The following is a 27648-nucleotide window of genomic DNA, read 5'->3' as shown; positions in this document are numbered from 1 at the left end:
AATTATTTCAATATTTGAGTCAAATTTCTAAAATATTCTAAAATCTCATCTCTATTATATTTTGAAAATATTTCAATTCTATGATAAAAATAGCAACTCAACACTTATTCAAAATTACCATCCCCAGTAAGACCAATCTGGAAATGCAATATCAAAAGAATCTTTGGTTCCGCAATAATGAAACAGTGGGGGAGGAGAGTTGGCTGGATCACTATAATGGGCTCGTTTCAAAACGGGCTTGTCTTCACAATTGAACATCAAGTCCAAGTCTGGAACCATTTTGGGGTAGAACTTCAGCAGTTGCACAATTCCCCAAAATGTAAACAGATCTCTGGTCTGAAAAGACTTTCGATACGATTCCACATACATCCTGCTATTAACAATCGTCAGCCTGAAATTTGCAGATTTCTTTGCAGCTTCCACCATGACCAACGTAATTCCATTCTTGGCCCAAGGCTTCATATCCCGGCGAATCCACTTGAAATAAAAGGGGTAGGACGCGGCTTCATGATCATAACTTGAGTTCCTCAGAACTTGAAGCCACGATGGCGAACACATGGCGTTGGGCGAACAACCTGGCAGGAAACGTGACAAATTTGTTATCTGCTCCGCTCTTCCGAAAATCATAGAAAACAAAGGAAAGATAAAAGGTGTGAACCGGACATTACCTTTTCCCTTCTGAAAGTATCATGGAAAAATGATTTTCTCTAAAGGAAAATCATAGAAAACAAAAAAACATCGAGTTAGAGACTCGTATCTGCGAAAGATAGACTTAAAAAATTGAAGTGTTTATATAAAAAATTGGTGTACCGAAGGAATTTGTGATGTGTTATTACATCTGCATAAGATATTGCAAATCCTAACGTTTAAATTTCACACGTTGATGACACAATTCCTGATTGTTCACTTTTTTCTGGAATGCCCTTTTTCTAAGGTCATTTGGGACTACGTAGCTGTTTCGCTAAATATGAGGATAGACGAGGAATGGTCCTCCATCGTGGAATGCTTATTGTATTGGTTTACTAATCAAAGACTTTATTACGGGATCTCTTTGTATGTTCTTTAGGGGATCTGGTATTCCAGAAACTCTTTTCTCTTTGAGAACTGGATCTTAAATTGCCATTTTACTAGTGTCAAAATTGTTGGCCATTTTTTTGAAATTGGTCTTTGGACCGCTTGGTGTTTTCCGCTTATTGTTCACTTTCATGATCTCAGGGAACATTTTCCTTTTGGTTTCTTTGATGGAACCTCAGTTGATGGTTATTGTGGATGCTGAGCACTTATTAAGCTCTGCCCTAATAGGAAATTTATCTTCTATTAAACTGGGTGTAGGAATAGGGGTGGTGGTACAAATGGTCAGGCAAAGATAGTGGCATTATGGGCACTACATGAGAGTGCTTCTTGGCTCACCATTAATTCCATTAGGGATTGTTGGAAACTCTAAGATTGTCATTAATTAGTTGTAGGGGAACTCTCTTGACATTCCTTTACTGCACCATTAGATGGAAAATATAGCTACCCTCCGCTCCTCCTACAATGACATTTCTTTCTTCCATGTGTATAATGAAAAAAACATGGATATGGATGCTTTGTCCAAAAGGGGGACCCCTCTTTCCCTCGCAGAATTCTTTTTGAATTTTTTTACTAACGTTCTATATATAATTCAGGCTCTTTTGAGCTCTAAAATCCCTGTTGGACATTCTCTGGCTTGTTTTGTGATCAAGGATAGACGTTCTATATGAGCCATAGTAAAGGCTAAGCCATGTTTCTTTACCTCTATGCACCTATGTTGCTCTATCTATTCTACTCTATTTCTTTGTTCTCTGGGTTAGACACAGTTTTGACTCCCTTTCTCAAGGAAACAACCGTTTTTAATAGAATTATGTAACTTCTCATTTATAATAATGAAATTTTGGTTTTGGAATTATAATTATTTTTAAAATAAATTTTTAGATAAATATAAATATATATATGATTCATTTATGTTTATTTGAATATTGAATTCCAAATTTAATTATAATTTTAGTTTTATTATAAAATTTAAATTTAATTTCATCAAATTTTGAAAAACTTAAAGTAATATAAATAGATTTGAAAAAAGGTAGAGGTTCAGAAAGTATTAAAGTCCATCTTTACAAATCTCATGAAAATTTTCAAAGAAGTGTTTCTTTAAAGGAAACTTTATTTTTACATGGAGTGCTTTGAAAGGAAAATTAGAAGCAAGGAGCATGAGCTAACTAATTAGTATATTTTTTGAAGGATGTTCTATGTTAAATCTTTATTAGTTAAAAGTGAAATCTTGCAGATTTTTATTTGGAAATGAATCCGAATTTCCAAAGAAACTTTAGTCACTTGTTCATGGGTTGTTGATATCATCAATTGGAAAGGATTTTGTATCATAGTCTAGGATCATAGACCTTTCTAAGATTCAATAACTAAATGGTTCCATCTTCATTATTCAAATTTACTATACATATGGTAGATTATCGAAATTTGAGATTTTCAATATCCTTGAGTTCAAAAAGGTTCATGTTTTGGCTTCAACTTGATATTCTTATAATTTATCCAAAATCATTCGAGGCAGGTCACTATGATTTGATTGACAACAGTTCATTATGGTCTGATCCACAACATAGTGATAAAAAACATATTGATACAAATGTTTGCTAGAGTTGGAATTGGGGGAACAATGTAGATGGGATTTGAATGACACCCAACAAAGCTATATCAATTGCAAGAAATCTTGAATGCAAATGAAGTTGGAAAATACAAAATAGGATGTGGATAAATTCCAACCATTAAAGTAGGAAGATACTTCAAACACGAGTTTCAGGTGCAGATATATATTGATGTCTAACCAAAAGACCAAATCAGGGTCTTAGCTATCTTTACAATCCATTCTTTGGCAACTATACCAAATAACCAACAAGAGAGAACCTTATATTGTCAATACTCTTGTCATGTCAATTATGCAATTCTTGAGACCTCCCTCTTTAACTAAGATCCAAAATTCTATTTACACCCTTCAGAAACATCTCGTGACATTTTCACTTTCATCATGGAAGAGTAACGATTTAATGCTACTCTTTCCTAGCTATTGTCTTGTGACCCTCCTTTGGCAACATCTGGTGACACTTTCACTGTAATCATGGAAGAGATCATGGAAGAGTAACAATTCAATGCTCTTTACTCTTTCCTAGCTACTACCTTACGGCATTTCTTTTACAACATTTGGTGCAATTTCTAGTTACTAGTGTTTCTACATGAATAACTCAACTTCTCATGTCACCTTGTAGGTTCTTCCATTTCACTACATGCTCAGTAATTACTTCATTTCACAACTACTTAATCTGTTTTTCAAGGATTGTTTAAAAAAAAACATGGAATACTTGACGTACATATGAAGATGAATATACTTCCAATTTTTATAATACTCTACAAAAAATTATAGAGGCCATAATACCTAAGTGTTAATTTATTGTCCTTATTTTATTTTTTGAGGGGCATTTATTTATATGGTTGTATATTCAAAAATACCCAATTCTCCACCTCTAATTCCCTTTCACTACTTACTTGATGTGATGTTCTTTCATCCTAATTCGAGTTATAAAAAGATTTCCTTCAATGTTTTGAGAACCTCTTGTTGGTGCCTTATGCAGGCCTCTGCAACTTGAACCTTTGTAGTCCTTCTTAAGGGTATGGATGGAAAATGATACCCATAAAATTGTCAGAAATTGGGACATTGTGATGAGGTATGTAAGGATATGTTGTAACACCAATTTGCAAAGAGACACCACTTAGCTCATCGTGTCTATTTATCACATGCAACGAAATGAAGACATATTTCTGAATATTTTGAGGATGGTAGGATAAGTTGAGAGCTAATTTATTAACCAAATAAAAAATAATTGAAACCAAATATTTACAATAATAATTGGAACTCTATCACTTATGAAAATATTTTCAACTTTGTATATTTTTTAAATTATTTTCATAAATGTCGTTGTACCATACTTTCTTCAAAAATATGAGAAAAGTGTCGAGTCATAAAAAGGGTATTTTTCACCTCTAATTACCTCACATTAACTTGTCAATCTAGGAATGATTTGTTATCTCAAACAGTGTACTCAGTTTGAGGTTGTCATTTGTCAGAGTAATGCTAGTAGTATACTGCTCAAGGAAATACAAGAGTAAATGGATGCTTGAAATAAAATCCACTTACAGCAAAATACTTTAAACCTAAATCATGCACTTGGAAAACTGAGCAATTTATCAGTCAAGGGTCCAGTAGCAATAACTCATCCCTTTGGAAACTGATGTAAATAAAGGTAATTAAGGAATAGATCATCAATTTGGGGACTAGACAACAAATGCCAACGCCCACTACAGTTTCAGATCGTTCTACACACCGAAGCAACAATAACGCAAATAACAAGAAATGGAACAACAATTAAGAAATGGAACAACAACTAGAAAATGTAAGAACAACTAAGTCTGATGAACAGAAACATCTTAATCTACAGGAACAAGTGCGGCAATCATATCCTACAGAAATCAGACGACAACCTTCACTGAAAGGGTAAATGAGACAGGAAATAGAAATGGAATGACAATCAATTATCAATGGAATATAGAACAGCGTTTAGCGCCAATGATGAATATATAGTACTGAAATAGATAACTCACACAGTATACAAAGATATTAAGAGAAACAGTAATCTGACTCTGATACCACATATATTGATCTTAGTTAGAAAGGATAACGATCTGAATACATAATGGAACGACAATGTCAATTGAACAACAATTGTATGAAGTATAAACCATAGATGAATATAGTAATACCAACTTAAGAATATTACAACTCGGTTACTCTGCAATTGAACAACAATATCATTCTGTAAAGAACAGTAATGTTACATTAATGACTTAAAGGAACAACAATACGTTATAAGGTCAGAACGCACAATACGACTTTCCTGTTGCAGAGAACGATATTGTAAATATAACAGAGCTATGATATAAAATAAAAAAACACACCAGATTACCGATCAAAGTTGATAATGCAAACCACACACAAACTAAAGGTAATGGTACAGGAGCAAGTGTTCCACTAGGGCCGGGCCCTTAGCCTCCAGGGACACACTGCTTGAGATTATTCCAGAATCACAGATGGAACAACAACTAGATTTATATTAAAGCATTAAAACAGAGTTACAATGGATCGCCTCTCAATGAGAGTCGATGATCAAAGTTTCAAATATAGAGCAAAGTTACATAAAAATTAACATTCTTCCCCGAGGCTAGTAGTGTTACCCTACTTATAATAGCTGAAGCGGAGATATCAAAGATGCAAAAATAGTTAAAGCAGTGATCCCTTAGGATCAAAATATCCCGAGGGATTCGCCAAGCTGTTAATCCTCAGTTATCTGGTCGTTTTCTTTCGCAGAGTCAATATCTCCTTTTCCTTTCCTTGGCTGAGATGCTTTAATTTAGATCATCTTGTTTACATATGGTTCCCCACCAAAGGGACAGTGGTTAGCTTGGCCCTGTCTTTTTCTTTGGAGCGTCAATCATTAGTTTTTCCCTTTTCTTACATAAGAAATGGCAATTATTAGTGTTTTCATGTTGCATACAAATCTTATAGATTTGTCATGATTTTCCATTATCTACCTAGTTCATGGTGCAAAGATGTTACGAGTTCTAAAGAAAAGATGACAAAATAATCAATAAAAACATACCTTCTTCAGTACTCCACACACCCCCCTGCTTAACCTTTTTCATGCCCTCATGAAAACATTGTAGTTGACATGTAAGGCAATGAGAGAGTAGGTTGGAGATGGGAGTTCATGTGGTGGTCTAAAGCCATGATGCCTAACTAGGTGTTCAAAAAGATGGCCTGTCTAACCCTCAGGAATTTCATACAGGGCTTGGTATCTAGGTGCAGGGTGCCAAATAATCGGACTCTGAAACCTATATCCTAACCAAGGTGGCACTGCCCTCAAGATAATTTGACCATAGAGGTTCAAACGATTAGCAGCTAACTTAAAGTTCTCGTAATTAAATTGTTCCCTCAGTTGGATGTTCAGATTAGAGGTCTGATATCGAAATTTAGCAGTTGCAATGGCAAGGTCCTTAATGGTAAAGAAGTATTCTATCCCTTGCTGATTGATTGTTGTATGAATGGGTCCTAATGCGTCAATCATGCCCGGAGTCCTCATGACACTCCTGCGTTTGTTCCATAACTGTAATGGATCTCTAGGTTCAACTCTTACCCAAAAGTCTAATCCGTTTTCTTGTCTTTGGAAGGCATTATAGGCTTTAAGCCATTTGATTTGATTAACTCCAAACGAAATAAATTCCTGCAGTTGGATATCCCCAATGAAAGGGCTGGGATTCTTCTCTATCTCTTGATCTAAAACAAGGTTATGCAGATAGAATTCACACAGTAGTCTTTGAAACTTTACTCCATAGTGCTTACAACAATTGATAAAATCATCAATAATATTAATTTGTAGAGGGGCTCCTGCTTTGACGGCCTTAATTTTCAATTGCAAATGTCATTCCATTAGAATCAAGGCATAATTCTTGGCAGGGGCTCTACATGCTAGGACGCCGATGTATAAAGAGCATAAGGTATCCATCCATCTAATGACTACATCTAATCTATGAGTTACCTTTGTGACTTTTTGTTGTTCTTTTCGCCATCCTTCAAAGGCCTGGCTTTCAGATAAATTGACATTCCTTAGCTCTTGTTGTAATTCTTCATACTTTTCTCGAGAAACCGTTTGTTCCTTGAGTTTTTCTACTGCTTGTTGGGCTTGCATCAAACCATCTCATAGGGTTACTGTCCTCAGATCGTTGTCCCATACAGTGGTGGTTAGTGGAAGATTTACTTGAATCTTCCTATTGCGTCGCCTTGTGTTTATAGTCTGTATCTCTTCAGAGGATTGTGCCTATGTCTAAACTTCCTTGTCACAGGCCTGTATATCATTTGTTTGCACTTCAACATGAGCAACAGTGAAATGTTTTTCCTTTTTCTTTTGACCAACATCCTGTACCTTAACAGGGTTTTGAACGGTAAAGTGTTCTTCAACAACGGTTTGAACATCAGATTGTTCTTCGACTAGGTTTTGAATAGCAGGCTGAACAGGGGTTCTTCGAATCTTTTTCTTGGGGGGTTTCACCAGAGTGGTTGCATGTCTTCCCCCTGAAGTTCTTTTTGCTCTCTTTCTCATTCTCAAAACCCTGATTTGTTGTCGAAGTCGAGCTATCACATTTAGCAATCTTTGTTGTTCCTTTCTTAATCGTTTGATTTCTTTTGTTTCCTTAGAAGGAAAGGTTGTCTCTTTACTCGGGCCTGGACTATTATCTTGACCAGTTCCCAAGTTTTGCTCCTTCACTAGTTTGTTCAGGTTGCTCAGGAGTAGAAACCCTAGCTGGCTCTGTTACTTCTTGGGTAACTTCCTTATCCACCCCTTCTTCTTCATGAAATTCTTCTAGTGTAGTCTAGCTGGGAGCGGATTGTTCCCCTTCTATATCATCATCATTTTCTTCTCTTGTCATACTTACATCACCAACATAACGATTCTCTTCGTTTTCTTCCTCGTTGCACAATTCCTTGGGTGCATTTTTATCCTGAGCAGAATGCTCTTTTGGTTCTTCCTCAATCTTAAGGCCTAGCGGGCTGAGGGGTTGGCCATATTCACCCATATTGGCTAGAATTTTGGCCAATTCTTCCTCTTGCAATTGATTTTGTAATGGACTCTCCTCGCGTTGTTCTGCCTCTGCCTCCACTTGCTCAGGTCGTTCGGTCTCTTCCTCCGTTTCTCCTTCCTCATTTCCTTCCACTTCTTTCTCATTCTCTTCTCCTTCCAATTGCAGGGGTTGCTCGTCCCCTGAGTCATCTATCTCCACAGGCTGGTTGGTACTCCCTTGGGGATTTTCCAACCTCCCTCTAATCCGTGCAAATGTAACTAATTTTCTCCGTTTTGATGGTTTATTTGGTGTACTGGTACTATGTTTGCATTTTGGGGCTGGCAAAATTTGCACCCCATCTGTTGTAGTAATTAGCTCCTCCCAGTTGCTCTGTTTCTAAGCAAGAGTATGGCTAACTATCAGCCATATCAGCCTATGGTGACTTACTACCAATTCCACATGCTGTGACTTTTTCATGCTTTGGGCGACATCATGAAGTAATGAATTTAAAAATGCAGGTAGGTTCACAAAGCATTTCTCTTTAATACAGCTGAGAGTTTAAGGTGTCGTGGTCTTACCATGTCTTTTCTGCCTTCACAGGTGATGTAGCTTTGGATGATCCTTTCTAATTCTGCCCTTGGCTCTCCTAATGCTGCTGGCAGGACTCCCTTTCCTCGGACTGTCAGGTTCTGGACTTCATCCTGGAAGATCTTCATGATCTTTTGCAGACTCTCCTTCTTTAGAGTCCACACAAGTCCAATGGCTGGCAATCCCGAGACCCCTGCAGTTACATCATTAGTAACTGTTATGTGTTTTCCCCTTACTATGGAGTGGTATTCTTGCAAGTTCTGCAAGAATTCTATTGCCACGGTCTCGTTGGATTCCTGTAAATGATTAAGACAGACTAACCATCCTGCCCTTGCGAGGATTTCCTGTGCAACATCAGAAACTGTCATTACTTGTGGTTCTCTTTGAATTGACCTTCCTCCCATCCTTTAGCTCACTGTAAAAACACAAAAATGGCAATGGAACAACAAGCTATTAAAACTATTGAAAACACAGAGAAAATAGCGAAATCACAAGGCTCGTTCAGATCTTACTAATTTTTTCAGACTATGATATAGAAATATCTTAGGAAGAGCAAGGCATGCAAATTCAAAAATGAGATACCGTTAAGCCTTGCTATTCCCGAGTGATAATTTGCCGAATAATAGCCATGTTTGCCGAATAATAGCCTGACATGTATGTCAGCAAATTATGAAGTCAGCCCCCCCCCCTGACAATGTGCTAGGCCATCCTCGGTCATCAAATGAAGGAGCGGCAGGCCGATCTGTTCTGGTATAGGTTCATAAAGGAACAGTGTATGCCAAGATCCCATGCTTACAAATTGAGCAGGTTACCGAAGTTGATGTGTATCATAGGATCGCTTAATAAATAAGAAAGTGTGGTTACATGATTCGAGGCTGGGATGATAGGACAGTTGACGTGCACAATGAGTGTAATGAAATCATTGTCTACTTTTTCCATCATGATTGGTTATGATGCATTTTCATTTTTTAATGGTTCAGGGAAGTGATATGCATAATGTTATTTAACAGATTGCAAAGGTCTAAGACAGAGAATGTTATTAATGATTACTATTGGTGTATAAGAAAGCTGACTTCAATACCATTGACAGAGCTTTGTTGTCGACAGGTATCCATAACCTTGGCAGAGTTGTTTGTTTCACCCATGGAACCATGATCCTTTGTGTATTCCTAGGAAGTATTGTTGAGTGTCAAAACAGAGGTCATTATGCTGGCTTGGTAACCAGTTAAATCATAATGCCATTCACCAGGAAGGAGTGAAAGGTGGGCAAGCCGGCTCATGATGAGACCTCCTGTTCCAAGGACTCTTTATTTTTTCTTACGTGCCTCTTGGACCATATCCCTGGTGTGGTGGCCATAGTGGGAATGCTACTTCACTTTCTTCCTTATGATTATGGTAGGATGGCTCTTAATGAGAACCCCTATCCTGCATTTGACAATTCAAAACATTCTTTTTTTTCTTTTTTATAAAATGCTTTCCTATTTATACACAAAGGGTGGTTTGGCCTTCCTTAAGAGTAGGAATGGTGGAAGAAGTCTTAGCATCTCAATAGAAAAATATAAACCATTTGCTCTTATTCCTTAATAATGATCCAAGAAGATTATGAGAATTTAAAAAGAACCAACATGATAAATATGACCAATCATGTCAGTATTAGTGGGGTAATGACAGCAAAAGTGATGAATAACTGTGTCCTTCCTTCGTTCCTCTTTATCAATTCACAACAATTTCTTGTAAAAGTAGCGATTTTATATAATTTGTTGATTTCAATATGCTCTAGCTTTGTATCCATTGCATGAGTGTATAGCTATGCTCAAAAACACCTGAAACAAAAGGGACAACAGGTATCTTTAGCCATAAGTAAAACGAATACAAGAATGTTGTTGTTTGAAAAAGGAAGGGTAAAGGAATACAAGTGTTGTACCTTTGCAAAAGGAACAACAAAAGCTGAAAGTGTCATTCCTTTGGAAAAAGGAACATCAAAAACAGAATATGTCGTTCCTTTGGAAAAGGAACAACAAAAACCAAAAGTGTCGTTCTTTTAGAAAAGGAACGGTTGAAACGCAAGTGCTAAAAAGTGTCATTCCTTTGGAAAAAGGAACAGAAAAGATGAAAATGGTGTTCCTTTGGAAAAGGAACAGCGAAAATCAAAAAGTGTTATTCCTTTGGAGAAGGTACAACAAAAAACCCAAATGCCATTCCTTTGAAAAAGGAACAACAAAAATCACAAGTGTTGTTCCTTTGGAAAAGGAACAGTAAAAAAGTCAAATTTCATTCCTTTGGAAAAGGAACAACAAAAATAAAAAGTGTTGTTCCTTTAGAAAAAGAACAACAGAAATAAAAAGTGTTGTTCTTTTGGAAAAGGAACAGCAAAAAAGTCAAATGTCGTTCCTTTGAAAAATGAACAGCAAAAATCAAAAGTGTTGTTCCTTTGAAAAAGGAGTGGCAGAACACTCAAATGTCGTTCCTTTAGAAAATGAAATGCAAAATGAAAATGAAAAAGGAACGACGGAAAAAAAAGGTGATGTTCTTTTGAAAAAGGAATAGCCACAAGGACAAAAGTGTACACAAATGTTGTCTCTGTATAAAAGGAACAACAAAATGACAGCATTGTTTCTTCTGAAAAGGAGCAACAGAAAAAAAGGCAAATAAGAAAATATATATAGAAATTGATTCAGCAAACAAAGAAATTATGTACAAAGTATAAAAATAGGTGAATCACTTAACAAATCACAGGTGAGGAGGATTGTTCTACAACAATCTTCCTCCTGTAGAATTTGCATATCGGAGTCCTCGCATAGTCGCTGACAGAAGGATTCCTGAGTAAGTGGTTTGCGGTATAATCGAACTCAGTGGCCATTTACTTTAAAGGTATGTCCAGATCTGTCAAAAGTGACTAGAGTTAGGGTGCCATTATCATGTGCCTTCTGGATTTCATATGGCCCCAGCCAGCGAGTCTGATGTTTCCCAGAAAATCCTGAAACCTGGAATTGTATAAGAGCGCCCAGTCTCCTTTGCGGAAGACTTTGTTTTTAATGAGAGCGTCATGCCATTTAGCTCACTGCTATTGGATTAATGCAGTATGTTGAAGGGTAGAGATCCTAATTTCATCCAGCTCATTGATTTGTTGTAATCTATCAATATGTGCCTCGTTTAGATCTAGGCCTACTTCTTGTGTTGTTTGCAGCATTTGGATTTCAAATGCTATGGGGAAAATAGGTTGTTTTCCAAACACCAATTGGTATGGTGAATATCCAGTAGTGCTTCTCCACGTTGTTTTGTAGGCGCACAAGGCTTCTGGTAGTCTTGTAGCCCAATCGCGTCTATGTGACGAAATGGTTTTTATCAAGATTTCTTCTATTATTTTGTTGTTGCTTTCTACTTGACCATTTGCTTGTGGGTGGTATGGAGTAGTAATTTTATGCTGGATATGATAGTTCTTAAGTGTTGCAGCAATCTTGTTACCAACAAACTATGGTGCACCGTCTATAATTATGTCTCTTGGAAGCCCATATCGCACAAACATATGAAACAGGAACTGTATGACAGAATCCTCTATATCTCTCGGTAATGCTTCTGCTTCAACCCATTTGGTGACATATTCTGTTCCCACCAGCATATATGTTTTCTAGTTTGAGGATGGATTAATTCGACCAAAAAAATCAAGTGCCCATCGCTCGAATGGTTCAATAACCAGTTGTGGGTTCAAGGGCATTTCATCGGCCTGACAAAGGCATCCTGCTATTTGACAATTGTCACAAGCTTGAACGAACGTCTTTGCATCTTTGAAGATCGTAGGCCAATAATACCCTATTTGCAGCACCTTATGTCTAGTTCTCTTATCGGCAAAGTGTCCGCCACATGGTCCGTCGTGAAAATATTTCAAAATATCAAAAATTCATCCTCCCGGACACATCTCTTGATGTGCATATCTGCTCCTGTATGGAACAGGTAGCCCCCAATCCAGGAAAATCTAGCACTTCACTGGAAAATCTGCTTTCGTTCATTGGGGATCAGATGCTTTGGTAATTTACCTACTGCTAATTAATTCGCAACATCAGCATACTAGGGTGTTTTAACAGTAACAACAAACAAATGCTCATCTGGAAATTGGTCTTCAACTACAGCTGCATCCACTGGTTTTCGCATTTGCGAGAGAAAGTCAGCTACAGGATTTTCTTTTCCGGGTCTGTCCTTGATTGTAATATCAAATTCCTACAATAAAATTAGACATCTAGTTATTTTACCATTTGTGATTGGTTTATTCGCTAAATATTTTATGGCAGAGTGATCTGTGTATAAAATAACAAGATATCGAGTAATGTAATGCCTGAAGTTATTGACAGCATGTATTATAGCTAGAAATTCTTTTTCAGTAACAGTATAATTCAATTTAGTAGGGGATAAATTCTTGCTAATATAATAAATTGCATATGGTTTTTTATCTTCTTCCTGCCCAAGGACTGCTCCAATGGCTGTATCTGAGGAATCTGATGAAATTTGGAATGACAGGTCCCAATTTGGACCTCGAATGACTGGAGTTGTGGACAGAAGCTTCTTCAGATCCTGAAAAGCACGGTCACATTTTTCTGTCCAAAGAAAGCGAACATTACCGGTAAGGGCATATAGAGGTGCAGCAATATGTGAAAAATGTTCTCTAAACCTTCTATAATAATCAGAGAATCCAAAAAAACTGCGTACCTCTATTTGAGTAGTAGGAGTGGGAATTAGCAAAATTATTTGAATTTTGGCGGGGTCTACTTGTATTCCGGCTGTTGAGATATAATGGCCTAGAATGAGTTCCTCAGTCATCACCATATAAAATTTTTCACGGTTTAAGCAAAGCCTGGTGGCAATGTAGCGCTGCAGGACTTTTTCCAGTGTGTCCAATGCTGGGTCAAAATCATCTCTGTATGGTGTAAAATCATCCATGTAGACTTCGAGCCCCTTATTTATTAGGTCTGAAAAAATGCTGAGGATAGTTATTTGAAATGTGGCAGGAGCATTGCATAAGCCAAAGGGTAGAACTCCGTAGGCAAATGTTCCCTAGGGACAAGTAAAAGTGGTTTTGTCTTGGTCTTCAGGGGCAATCTGAATCTGAATGTATCCACTGAAGCCATCTAAGAAAGAAAAGAATTTCTTTCCTGCTAGAGTGTCTAATACTTGATCAATGAATGGAAGGGGAAAGTGGTCTTTTTTTGTTGCTTTGTTTAATTCTCTATAGTCTACACAAATCCTCCACTTTACATTCTAATTTGGTACCACAACAAGTGGAGAGACCCATTTACTATCGAAGATAGCGTAGATGAATTTAACATCTAGAAGTTTTTGAAGTTCAGCTTTTACAACGTCTTTTAGATGGGGATTAAGTCTCCTTTGTGGTTGGCGAACAGGTCTTGCATCCTTTTCTATGTATATGTGGTGTGTACATAACTGGTGATCAATTCCTTTGATATCAGGGCAGTCCCATGGAAATGCTTCTTTATGTTTCCTCAATAATTGGATGAGCTTCTTTTCTTGTTTGGAAGTCAGGTTGGCATTAATGTTTAATGTCTTCCCTAGCTCAATTTCCACAATCTTGCTATTCGAAAGAGAGGTAGTAGGTATTGTTTGATCATTTGTATCTTTAAGAAGATCCTCTTTTAATTCATTATCAAATGTTGCTTCTATCGTGTGACATTGTAAGTGGGATCTCAGTTCAGCTTCACTAATGAAATTATTAATGGCATCGTCTTCTGTTTGGTCTTTGAAATCGAGGGCCTCTTGTATGGTTAATGGATATCTGATATTTTCGGTGAGGTATGATACATGATGCTTGATAGTTTTTGTTATTGTGACACTTGGCTGCGTTGGGGGGTATAAAGCCAGATTCTTAATATTTGTCCCCCTAGTAATGGTCATATTACCTTGTCGGCAGCCAATATAAGCATCATCAGTTGCGAGCCAATGTCTGCCTAAGATCCATGGATGGCCATCTAGTTGGTTTTTGGGGTGTATTATCAGAAAATCGTCCGAATACTTCCAGGAATCAACAAATACCATGACACCTTGTAGTGTGCCCTCTGGCCTAACTATAGATCGATCAGCCAGTTCTAATAAATTGGAGGTCGGTTCTACTGATGTAATGCCAAGTTTTTGGCAAGTCGTGGTTGTTAGGATGTTAATTGCAGCTCCTAGATCAACCAAGAAATTTGAGAAGGTTTGACCATGGATTTGTATGGTTACTATTGGATTTGCTGGGTCTTCGTATTTAACGGGTGTTTCTTTTCCTGATAATAAGTCAGATAAAGTGCCAACTACTTGGACTTTTGGGTTATTTGTTATTGTCCTCCTTGGCTTCTTTATTCATAGTTCTTTGATAGTCTTTTCATATATCGGGATGTCTTGAATGGCTTGGAGGAGCGATATGTACAGGTTTTTTAATTCTCCTAGAATGTGAAAATCAGGATATTTTATAGGTCGAGGTATAATTAAGCATTTTGGGAATGGAGGAGAGGATTTGGTTACTAGATCATGAATTTGTTGTCTAGCCACATCCCCTTCTTGTAATAGTTGTTCTACAGGCAACTGATTTTCAACTTGAGCCGTTTTATCTCCCTCTATTTCAATGATATGCCCAGATCTTAATTGAACGTCATTACACTCCCTTAGATTGGTTCCTATCTCTCGTGTTTCATTTATTTGAAAGGACTAGATCCGGTTTGTTATTCGGATTGGGGTTGGGTTGGGCTAGGAGTTGCGGCCTTAAATTAGACTCGGGGTTTTGTTGCAGGGCTGGCAGTGTAGGTTGAGGGAGCGGGATAGTTCCTGCTGGCTGATTCATCAGTCTTTTCCAATTTGTCTGCCAGGTTTGACTTTGTGAGGTAGGAGGGGTCCATTGCGGTGGATAAACATTGTTTTTCCAATATGGTGGGGTATAGGGAAAATTTGGCCAATTGGGTTGGCTTGCTTGATTCGGCCATGTAGATGATCAAGGGAATGATTGTTGTGACCAATTCGAGAAGGAAGGTTGATTTTTCCACATTGAATTATATTGTTGAGCATGATATTGCAGAGGCTGGAACGAAGAAGCTGGGTCTGAAAACATACCTGTTTGTCGCGGCTGCCATTGACGGCGCTGATTAAGTAGATACACCGATTCTGGCTCTTCTTTTGCTTCCTTATATACTGCTTTCAATCCAGGGAGTGAGGGGCAGCTTTCTGTGGAGTGTGCTTTTGTACAAATGATGCAAACTTGAACTCCATCTAATGGACACTCCTTGTGGTTGTGTTTCTTTCTGCATCTAGGACAGAAGATTGCCAAACTCTATTATGCTTCTGCTTGCTTTTGTTTGGCCTGCATAATATCAAGTTATGTTGTCAGCGTCCCCAATATGTCAGTTTTAAAATTTTCCAATAAATTTCCAATTTCTGCACGAGTTACTCCTTCTGCCGAGATTCTATTATCTCTTACAAATCGATCATGTTCTACTGGTTTTAGCCTTGTGTTGTCTCTCGAGCTCCTGATACATAAATAAATAATGTCAGCAAAATTTTCTTGATAAATATCTCCTTTTCCTATAATGTTTAATGTCTTAATCCATTGTTCCTTCATTCCCCTAATTATTGTTGTTTTTAATACATTATCAGGTAAGTGTAATGATGCATAAGGAGATCTTTGAAGATTATACTGAAATCGTTCAACATACTCTTCTAATGTTTCATTTGGTTTAGCTACCATTTGAAATATTTCATCTTTTAACTCTCGAGACTTGCAATAGTCCTGATACCTTTTTAGAAAAGACTCTTTCATTTGGTCCCAATTATTTATAACACCACCACCTAATCCCATATACCATCTTAAAGCGGCTCCTTTTAATGTAGAGGGAAATAATTTCAGTTTCTGGGGATGGGTGGTATAGTCATATCCTCTACACAGCACATCAAATTCAAACAGGAATGCATCCAGATCTTCTGATGTAAGGCCATGGAATGTAGGGATATGCTGGAGGGGAATTGCTTTCATAGGTGCATTGGCTGCAGTATCCACAATGGGGTATTGCAGTGTAGAGGTTTGGGTGTTAGGCTGATTCTGGGCCATTTGGTCAAATATATGCCAATAGCCTTCTGGGATATCTACGAGGGTATTCCTAGCTTGTCGAGGGAGAATGGCTCTAATGGGAATGGCCGTGACAACACTTCCTTTATCTGGGATGATGAGAGTGCCTAATGTCTGAGGGGATTGAAATTCTTGGATTTCATTATAAATGATTTTTGCAGCACTTCCCTTATTTAGGCTGCTTAATGGCTGAATTACCCTAAGAGGAGATTTTGGTTATTTAGCTTCTCCTATTTCTCCTCTTCCTTCATAGAGATTGCTAAGGTTCCCTTCCTGCGATGATTTTAGGCTAGAATTTTCAATTTCTTGAAAATCTTGCTCTTCAGTTTGACTATGGACCTCAGCAAAGGCTATAGATGGTGATCCTGTGGCCTGAAGGGAACTAGTACGCTGTCTAGAAGTAACTTTTCTAGGTCCTACTGAAGGCTGAGATTTTTCTTTCTTAAGGATTTCGTCTATAAAGGTCGATCAGCCAAGGGTCACTAGCCCCTTAGCTCTATCAGGCTTGGGTAGAGGTTTGGGTTTCCTTTTTGGCTTTTTCTGCTTAGACATGCACACAAATCAACCGCTAGATTCTACCCAAACAAAACAACAACGAGTCTGTTGGAAAGCGGGCAAGGGAGCAGGGCTATTACATACTCCACATGTAGGTTCTTACCTTCCATTTTTAGAACCTAGCTCTTTCCTAACAGGTTCTTACACTACTCTGGAAAAGAAACAAATGGCTGCACTCTTCCCTGACAACGGTGCCAAAATGTCAAGCCGTAAAAAGGGTCTTTTTCACCTCTAATTATCTCACATTAACTTGTCAATCCAGGAATGATTTTTTATCTCAAACAATGTACTCAGTTTGAGGCTTTCATTTGTTAGAGTAATGCTAGTAGTATAGTGCTCAAGGAAATACAAGAGTAAACAGATGCTTGAAAGAAAATCTACTTACAGCAAAATACTTTAAAACCTAAATCATGCACTTGGAAAACTAAGCAATTTATCAGTCAAGGGTCCTGTAGCAATAACTCATATGTTTGGAAACTGATGTAAATAAAGGTAATCAAGGAACAGATCATCAATCTAGGGACTAGACAACAAATGCCAACACCCACTACAGTTTCAGATTGTTCCACACACCGAGGCAACAATAACACAAATAACAAGAAATGGAACAACAATTAAGAAATGTAACAGCAACTAATTCTAATGAACAAAAACACCTTAATCTACAGGAAACAATGTGGTAATCGTATCCTACAAAAATCAGATGACAACCTTCACTGAAAGGGTAAATCAGACAGAAAATAGAAATGGAACGACAATCAATTATTAATGTAATACAGAACAACGCTTAGCGCCAATGACGAATATACAGTACCAAAATAGATAACTCACACAACATACAAAGATATTAAAAGAAACAGTAATCTGAGTTTGATACCACAAATATTGATCTTAGTTAGAAAGGATAACGATCGTAATTCATAATGGAAGGGCAATGTCAATTGAACAACAATCGTATGAAGTATAAACCATAGACGAATATAGTAATACCAACTTAAGAATATTATAGCTCAGTTACTCTACAATTGAATAGCAATAGCATTCTGTAAAGAATATTAATGTTACATTAATGACATAAAGGAACAACAATACGTTATAAGGTCGGAACGCACAATACGACTTTCCTGTTGCAGGGAATGATATTGTAAATATAACAGAGATGTGATATAAAATAACAAAACACACCAAATTACCGATCAAAGCTGATAATGCAAACCACACATGAACTAAATGTAATGGTACAGGACCAAGTGTTCCACCAGGGCTAGACCCTTAGCCTCCAGGGACACGCCGCTTGAGATTATTCTAGAATCACATATGGAACAACAACCAAATTTATATTAAAGCGTTAAAACATAGTTACAATGGATCACCTCTCGACGAGAGTCGATGATCAAAGTTTCAAATACAAAACAAAGTTACATAAAAGTTAACAGTCTTCCCTCGGGCTAGTAGTGTTGCCCCTACTTATAACAGCTAAAGCGGAGATATCAAAGATGCGAAAATAGTTAAAGCAGCGATCCCTCAAGATCAAAACATCTTAAGGGATTCGCCAAGCTATTAATCCTCAGTTCTCTGGTCATCTTCTTGCGCCATGTCGATATCTTCTTTTACTTTCCTTGGCTGAGATGTTTTAATTTAGATTGTCTTGTTTGCATATGGTTCCCCGCCAAAGGGACAGCGGTTAGCTTGGCCCTGTCTTTTTCTTTGGAGCGGCAATCTTTAGTTTTTCCCTTTTCCTGCATAAGAAATGGAAATTATTAGTGTTTTCATGTTGCAGATAAATCATATGGATTTGTCATGATTTCCCATTATCTACCTAGTTCATGGTGCAAAGATGTTACGAGTTCTAAAGAAAAGATGACAAAATAATCAATAAAAACATACCTTCTTCAGTACTCCACAAAAAGTAACCATTAACATGTAAAACTATTATTACAAACTTTTAAATCACTTATCCCATGACACTTGGGGCTAGATAATTATATTAAACAATTGTTGGAGGTAGTGGTAGTCCCTGTCGGGTAGTCAAGCCCAAACGTGTTGAACAATGGTTAATGGCTTTTTAGATTACAACTTTTAATTAGAATGAGCAACAACAAGCTTTAATTACAATGAAAAATACCTTTCGTTTCAATCTCTGTGGCATATTATATTAAGCTAAATCTAGTGTTGAAGTAAGTTTTGTCTTAGGCATATTGTAATAATTTGTTGCTTATTTTTTGGCTGTAATTTAGGCAAATTAGCTTATTTTGGCTGTATTTTTTTGTTACACTTCTAGTGTTTAACCCTGAAGAAGTGAGGCCACGACCAGGCAGGAAGCAAAGAACCCATTGCACCAAAAAACAAAACAATGTAAATTTGTTAGAAAACCTACACAGATGAATCTAGCTAGTAAAGGTTGAACACACAACTTTGCAGAGAAAAAACACTAAAAGAATAGAAAGAAAAAAAACAAAGATCGATTCAGAAAATAAGTTACAATGCTCATGATAGGACTGAACACCTAAAGCAAGTTCTACAGAGAACTATCCAGTTACAGAGTGACAGGAGGAGCAAATCAGGGAGTAAATCATGCAGAAGAACTAGCCAGTTGCGGAGTGAAAGGTGGAGAAAATTAGGGAGTAAATCATGCAGAAGAACTAGCTAGTTGCAGAGTGAAAGGAGGAGCAAATCAGGGATTAAATCATGCAAAAAGGATCTTGCATGTAGTCCCATGCTCTAACAAAGTGTCTCCATGTGCCAGTAATGAAGGTCCTAGGTGCAACACCCCCTGTGAACACCACTATGGGGAAAAACAGAAAATGGGCCCTAGAAACTAAGGCTAAAGGTCACCCAAAATACAATGAAACTTGTAATAAAATTGAGGAAATATGGAAAACCTCATGGGAACCCCTGCCCAAATACAATGTAATCAAAAGAAAAGAGGAATAAAAGACAGTTGTTAAGCCACTGTGTCCTTCACTCCAAGACGATCGCGCAAAGAGTGAAACTTCTGCTTAGTGAATGTCTTGGTGAAGATGTCTGCAGTCTGTTCTGCTGAAGGACAGAACTGCAAATCAATGACCTGATCATGTACTATGTCTCTGGTGTAGTGCATATGGATCTCTATGTGCTTTGTTCGTTGTCATTGTACTACATCCCTGCAAAATTTGAGAGTGCTCTAGTTGTCATGCCAGATGACAATGGGTTGGTGGAACTGGATGCCCAACTTAATGAGGAAGTGTTGTAGCCACAGAACCTGAATGTTGATGTTGACTACTCCTTTGTACTTGGCCTCAGCTAAAAACAAAGCAGTATCAGCTTGATTCTTGCTCGACCAACAGATAGGGCCAGACCCTATACTGAGAGAATATTCGGAGGTGGACTTGCGATCAATGTTTTTGCTGCCTAATCAGAATCTGCAAAGCCAAGGAGATTCAATGCAGTGCCTACTGCATAGTGAATCCCAAAGGTGATGGTGCCCTCCACATATCAGAGGATGCACTTGGCAGCATTCCAGTGTAGTTCATGTGGCTCCTCCATGTATCTAGAAACTGACCCTACTGCATATGAGAGATCTGGTTTGGAGTGGGTGAGGTACAATAAGCTCCCCACTAGCTATTGGTAGAGAGTATTGTCAACTAATGGAGTGTCACCTCCATCCTCAAGGCGGACCCCAGATAGAAAATAATTCAATGCTGGCTTGTAGTCGGTAATGTGAAATCTTTCAAGGAGATCCTATGCATACTTAGCCTGAGAGAGTTTGATGCTGCGGCATCCTATCTAATCTCAGGACCAGGAAAGAAGTGTAATGGACCCATGTCCATCATCAAGAACCTATCATGCAAGGCCCTCTTGACTGCAGCAATGGTTGAAGCTGAGTTGCCGGTGATCAGGAGATCATCCACACACAAAACTAAGATAAGAAGAGAATCATGTGTCCTGAGCATGTAAACATTTGGATCAGACTTACATCTTTCGAAGCATTGTGATAAGAGAAAAGAATCCATCTTCACATACCAAGCTCTCGGGGCCTGCTTAAGGTCATAGAGATATTTCTTCAGTTTGCGGACCAAAGATGAACCCTGAATGAAACCATGTGGCTGCTCCATAAAGATCTCCTGAGATAGGTCTCTGTGAAGAAAGGCATTCTTCACATCCATCTGATGTACTTCGCACCCCCAGGCAACCGTAATGGCAAGTGCAAGGCATATGGAATCCATCTTTGCTACTGGAACAAAGGTCTCGTCATAATCAATGCCATGCACTTGTTCCAAGTCTTTGGCTACTAGCCTAGCTTTCTCTTTGGTGATTTTCCCATCTGCAACACTCTTGGTGCAGTAGACCCATTTGCATCAGACAAGATTCCTTCCTAAAGGAAGGTGGACCAGATCCCATGTCTAGTTCTTGAGAAGGGAGTTCTACTCCTCCTCCATGGCGGACTGCCAAGAGGGATGCCCAACATCCTCAACGTAAGACTGTGGATCAGAAGACTGAACCAAATGACAATGTCAGGATGGCATTGGTGCAGTGGCAGTGAGGGCAAGAGGAGAATCAATAAACACTGAGCTAGTCCTCCACGAATCATAATTATCCCCCGCAAGACCATTTCTAGCAACTAGGTGGTTTTGTGCATATATCTCACTTATGCTCCTTATTTTCTAATTTATGACAGGGGAAGGCGATTCACTGTTGGAAGCCTGATCTAGGCTTCGATGTGGATCATCGTATGCATGCACTGGATTTGTATTTGAATACTCTGTCTCTGCATCTACATGATCTACCTTGGCATCTGCATGCTTTTTTTCTACATCTGAGTGTACTGACTCATCATCTCAGACATGAGGTAGATAAAAGGTGTCTACATGCGGCAATTGAGGTGCATGCGAGAGACTTTCCTCAAATTTGACACTTTGCTCAATGATGAGCTTGTCCGTAGAGGAAATCAGGAGTCGATATCCCTTCACACCATCAGGGTATCCAACAAAGATGCACTCAGTGCTTTGTGGATCAAGAGCTTTCCTCTTTTCAGAGGGGATCTTCCCCCATGCTCAGGAGCCGAAAGCACAGAAGTGGGTGACCTCCAGTTTAGCGTCGCTCCAAGTCTCAAAGGGGGTCCGATCCTTGACATACCTATGAGGAGATCTGTTCTGGATGTAGTTAGCACAATTAAGTGCTTCATCCCATAGCTTATGAGGTAGTGACTTAGCATGCAGCATGCAGGAAGCCATCTCTTTAAGATATCGATTCTTTCTCTTAGCAACTTCATTCTACTACGAAGTGTATAGAACCATGTGTTGCAACTGTATGCCAAACTCAAGGCAAAGGTTCTTAAGTGTTGTGTTAACATATTCCCCCCCATTGTCTGTATGGAGGGGTTTGATCTTTCTCTCTAACTGTGTCTCAACTAGTGCTTTGAAATATTCAAAGTGTGCAAAAAACATTAGATTTGGCCCTGAGAAGATACACCCAAGTATACAGTGAGAAATCATTAATAAATGTAAGCACATACCTTGGTTTGTTGATGGAAGGATGAGGAAAACGCCCCATGAGATCACTATGTATCAGATCTAGAGGAGAGGATGCTTTGTGAGTCTTGTTGATGTCAAGCTTTTCTCCAAGATGTTTTCCAAGGACACACCCTTCACAAACTCATTTGGAGAAACTGATATTTAGCAAGCCTTCCACCATCTCATGCTTTCTTAGTTGCTGCATATACCTATAATTTAAGTGACCAAACCTCTCGTGCCAAAGCCTACTACTATCATCAGCATGTGTAAGCAATAAGGAGGATTCAAATTCAATAAATTTAGAAAATCTATAGAGTCTAGCTCCATTGTAAACCTTATCGGTTGCAATTTTGGACCTACTATATAGATCATATATGTTCACTACATCTAGAGTGAATTCAAATCTCTTTCTAGTGGTAGAATGAGTGATCTGATAAACTAAAAGCAGGTTTACCAAAATTTTTGTAACATGAAGCACATCTTCAAATCTTTTGTGTAAAAGTTCCACTCTACCTTTTCCGGTGACCTGAATAGGTGAGTCATCTCCCATGAGGATGGGAGGTCCTTTGCATGCATCCAAAGAGGAATAGACTTCCTTTGTAGCATCCATATGATGTGATGCACTAGAATCTATAATCCATGCATCGGAGGAAGAGTTAATTGCAACTAAAGCATAAAAATTATTACCTTTCCCATGTTGTGGATCCTTAGTTTTCATCTTGGCACCCTGAGGGATGTGGTCCCCAAGGTTTTGCTTCTGAAGGATTTCTACCATTTGCTCAATTTGTTTCTTCATGCAGGAGGATTCTGGATGGAATCCTTGGTGACAGTAGCTGCATTTGTCTCCTTTCTTCCCTTTCTCATTTCCGGAACTGGAGGAGTCGTTGAAGGGCTTGGTGTACTCTTCCTTCTTTGGATGGGATTGCACTTTTCCCTTGTCTTTTTGCTACTGATTTTTCTTATTTGAGTCAGATTTGTGATTTTTAATGTGGTTGCCATCATGCACAGCAAGTGCATGCGCTTTTAGAGGTTTGATTTTCACCATGCCAATGAGTTTATCTTGCTCAAAAGTGAGGGACTCCATGAAATCTTTGAGAGAAGGCATAGTGTAGGATTTACCTGTTGCAAGCCTTACTGAATGAAATGTAGACACGAAGATGGAGTATTCTGGTCTGAGCTTTAACATAATAGAGAGAACTTAGCGACTCTCCTCCTTGGATTTGTCAATTCCAAAACCCTTGAGTTGTAGCAATAGATCATTATATTTGGTGAAGAAGTCTTGAACTTTGTCATACTTCCATGGATCCAATGAGAGCAGCTCCACTGTGAACAGATGTCCTTTCATCTCATCATGTTTCCCGTAGAGTTCTTCAACCTTTTTCCAAATCTCATTGGGAGTATTGTAGACAGATAGATGAAACTGCAACTTTGGGGAGATGCACATGCATATGGATCCGTGGGCCTCATATATGTGGTTGAGGTACTTAGATTTCTCTATGGCTAAAGTGGGTTCCACTTTTGCAGCCATGATAATCGTGTACAACCCTTTCTGACAAAGGTATCAAGCCATTTAGTCCATCCATTCATGATAGTTGTACAGTGTTAGGATCGATGCTTTGGGAAACTCCATTTTACTGTCGATAATCGATCTCCAAGCTGTAATGCCTAAAAAACAAATTACTGGTGTACCTTTTATTTAGCAACTTATGGGCTCTGATACCCTATAAATGTGTTAGAAAACCTTCATAGATGAATCTAGCTAGTAAAGGTTGAACACACAGCTTTGTAGAGAAAAAACAATAAAAGAATGAAAAGAACAAAAAGAATGATTGATTCAGAAAATAGGTTACAATGCTCATGATATAGCATTACTGGGTGAAGATCCCAAGGTAATGCGCCATAGTGGTGACCAATGAGAGGACAAACACCTACAACAAGTTTTGAAGAGAACTAGCTAGTTGCAGAGTGAAAGGAGGAGAAAATCAGGGAGTAAATCATGCAAAAGAACTAGCTAGTTGTGGATTAAAAGGAGAAGCAATTTATGGAGTAAATCATGCAGAAGAACTAGCCAGTTGCAGAGTAAAAGTAGGAGAAAATCAGGGAGTAAATCATGGATAAAGGATCTTGCATGTAGTCCCATGCTCTAACTATGTGTCTGCATGTGCCAGTGATGAAGGTCCTAGGTGTGTAGTATCTCCAACAAACAATTCTAGAAATTAAGTAAAGCAAAATATATCAGATTTGGGGTTGAATCCAGAGCTAAGGAAGTAAAGCAAAAGATATTAGATTTGGTGTTGAATCTAGAGCTACAATGTTGTAAGGTGTGGAACAACTGGGAGATGTTATAATGGTGGCAATGGGACCAAAGGGTCACAATGTTGTTATCAAACAAAATTATTGTTCTCCAAAAGTAAGAAAGGATGGTGTTATTGTGGCAAAAAGAAATGAGTTCAGTGACAAGTTAAAAAATGGGATAGTGTTATTGTGGCAAAAAGAAATGAGTTTAGTGACAAGTTAAAAAATGGTTATGCATTACTGTGAAGCAAGTTTCCAATGCTACAAACGATGTTGCAGGAGATGGCACTACCTGTACGACCATCCGTACTCGTACAGTATTCACAGAAGGTTGTAAGTCACATGCAATCAGTTGCAGTTGGGATGAATGCAATGGAATTGAAATGGGGAATTAGCATGGCAATTGATGTAGTTTTGGTACATTTGAAAAGTAGAGAAAGGATGATAAACACACCCAAGGAAACTGTACAGGTAGGCACCATCTCAGCAAATGGTAAAAGGAAAATTGTTGAACTGATTGGTAAAAGGGAAATTGGTGAACTGAGTTCCAAAGCAATGGAAAAAGTTGGAAAGGTGGGAGTCATAACTATTGCAGATGGGAAGATGGTGTCCATGATGGGAGTCATAACTATCACAAATGATAAGGCCCAAAAATGTGAATTAGAGAATGCTCAAATTCTGATACATGAAAAGAAAATTTTAAATTTGAATGTAGTTGTCTGGAAAATGGTGCTGACCTTGAATAAGCAAAGAGCTCTTGAATAAGCAAAGAGATCTTCTCAGTGCTTCTTTGGAGAAAATAGAAAAGACAACTTGGAGGACCTTGTTGTACTTACTAGTGATCAAATGATTTAAAAAGAACTTGGCATGAAGCTTGAAAAGCTTGAAGTTGCTATGTTTGGTTTAGCAAAGAAGGTAACTGCATCAAAGGATGACACTATTATTCTTGATTGAGGTGGTGATAAGAAGGCTATAGAAGAAAGATGTGAGTAGATTCGGGCCACCATTGAAGCCAACACAACAGACTATGATAAGGAAAAGTATCAAGAGAGGTTGGGAAACCTTTCAAGAGGAGTTGCAGTTCTAAAGATTGGTGGAGCTAGTGAGGCAAAAGTAGGGGGGAAGAAGGACAGAGCCACAGATTCCTTGAATGCCATGAAGGCATTGGTAGAGCAGGGTATTATGCCAGGAGGTAGCGTTTCTCTTCTTTATGTGACAAAGGAGCTAGAAAAACGTCAGATTGGTAACTTTGACCAAAATATTGGAGTGCAAATTATTCATAATGCATTGAAGATGCCTTCATATACCATTTTTGGAGATGTGGGTGTCAAAGGTGCAGTGGTAGTTGGGAAATTACTGGAGCAAGATAATCTTGACCTTGGCTACGATGCTACCAAAGACTTTCTTCTTTCTTCTTGAAATCATGTGTTTATTATTATACCATTTATTCAAAGACCATATCGTGCACATTAGAACAAGCTATCTGAGTTTTGGTGAAGAGCATTCTTGAAATCTCGTGTTTATTATTATACCATTTATTGAAAGACAATATTGTGCACATTAGAACAAGCTATCTAAGTTTTGGTGAAGAGAATGATAGAGGCATAGGTAAAAGAAAATATACAAGAAATTTAATAAAGTAGCCAAGCCAATCAGCAACCTCTTGACAGTTCAATCCTTTCAAGGAATGTGAAACTCAGCTCCAACGAGGACATGATGGATCAAATTAGAGGAACTGAGTTATTTGTAACTTATGGATCAAACAAGGATTTCAATTGCAAGAATATAAAACTATCTGACCTGTTACATAATATTTAATTTTTCTTATTGAGGTTTTTTTTTTAATAAAAATAATAATGAATGGTTTGAAATACTTAATTTTTGAAATAACCAACTTTGAGCATAATCTCAACAGTTCCAAACACACATCGTATTATAAGCATTTGCATTATTTCCCCTCTGAATGATTCACTCAAATAACCAACTTTGAGCATCTTCAGCACAAAACCTGCATTGTCTATAGAGATCGATTCTAACTCTCATTACCAAAGGATGTGATGACTACTAGACTTGGCCAAACGACACGACGCAATGGATGATAGACTTCCACTAACCAACAAGCCCCTTTACTGCCAAGCAGAAGCCCATGGATTCTTCCCTTAGTGGTGGAGTAAAGCTTGCCTGGAATTGGAGTTACTCCTACCATAGGATATCTAGAGACCAGTAATTCTTAGGCAATCCTGAAACTATGGTAAAGGAAGTTTAGTAAAGACAGAGTTATTCCACCAAACAATGACAATCATGGTAAGAACAATTATAACTAGAAAGAATTGGAAAGAACATAAATGGCATTCTTCCTCTCAAGGATCAAACCCTTTCGCGCTTAACTAAGGAATTGAGAAACCACCAGGCTCCCAAAAAAGTTAGCAACAATGCCAATTATTTTTCGAAACAAAGAAATAATTTTACACTTGGTTCTATGCAAAATCGCCATTGAATATCATGATACCTAAAAAACCATTACATTCATGTATATATAAGGAATGAGGAGTAAATATATAGAAACCATTTCATATCACAATATTGATGTTAACAAAAATCTTAACTAGCACAAACAAGAGAATCACTAGCTGAGAATAGTACAAGTGATTTGAGCTTTTTTCCTGGAAAATTGAAGGAGAAATCAATACCCAAAATATAGCCTTAGGTAAAAGACAAGCATAAACGCAGATGTCACATACGAATATCATATAATCATCTAATATAGAGAACCCAAATGCAACATGTAAAGATTACTAATCATCTAATATAAAGAACCACTTGTTTGACACTAGGCGCACAATTTTATGACTTGTCTAATCCTATGGGCCCATAGTCTTACCACTGGTTTATTTTACAAACATCGAACAAGCACGATGGACA

At 38.0% G+C, this 27648-nt stretch overlaps 1 protein-coding gene and 1 pseudogene across 1 annotated transcript; one reads left to right on the top strand and one right to left on the bottom strand.

The window, feature by feature from the left end:
- Positions 1-114: 114 nt before the first annotated feature.
- On the bottom strand, positions 115-558 carry LOC149223273 (uncharacterized). The gene has a single exon (XM_089387852.1). It carries the CDS (start codon positions 556-558, stop codon positions 115-117), a length of 444 nt encoding a protein of 147 aa, XP_089243978.1.
- LOC149223272 (chaperonin CPN60-2, mitochondrial-like) lies at positions 557-26145 on the top strand (annotated as a pseudogene).
- Positions 26146-27648: the final 1503 nt, after the last annotated feature.

Source organism: Pinus tabuliformis, chromosome Q, assembly GCF_031772625.1.
Source record: "Pinus tabuliformis cultivar Carrire ecotype Pingquan chromosome Q, CPIR1, whole genome shotgun sequence".
NCBI classification, from domain to species: domain Eukaryota; kingdom Viridiplantae; phylum Streptophyta; class Pinopsida; order Pinales; family Pinaceae; genus Pinus; species Pinus tabuliformis.
The sequence above is the reverse complement of the archived record's forward strand: the minus strand, read 5'-3'. Positions and strand labels throughout refer to the sequence as shown.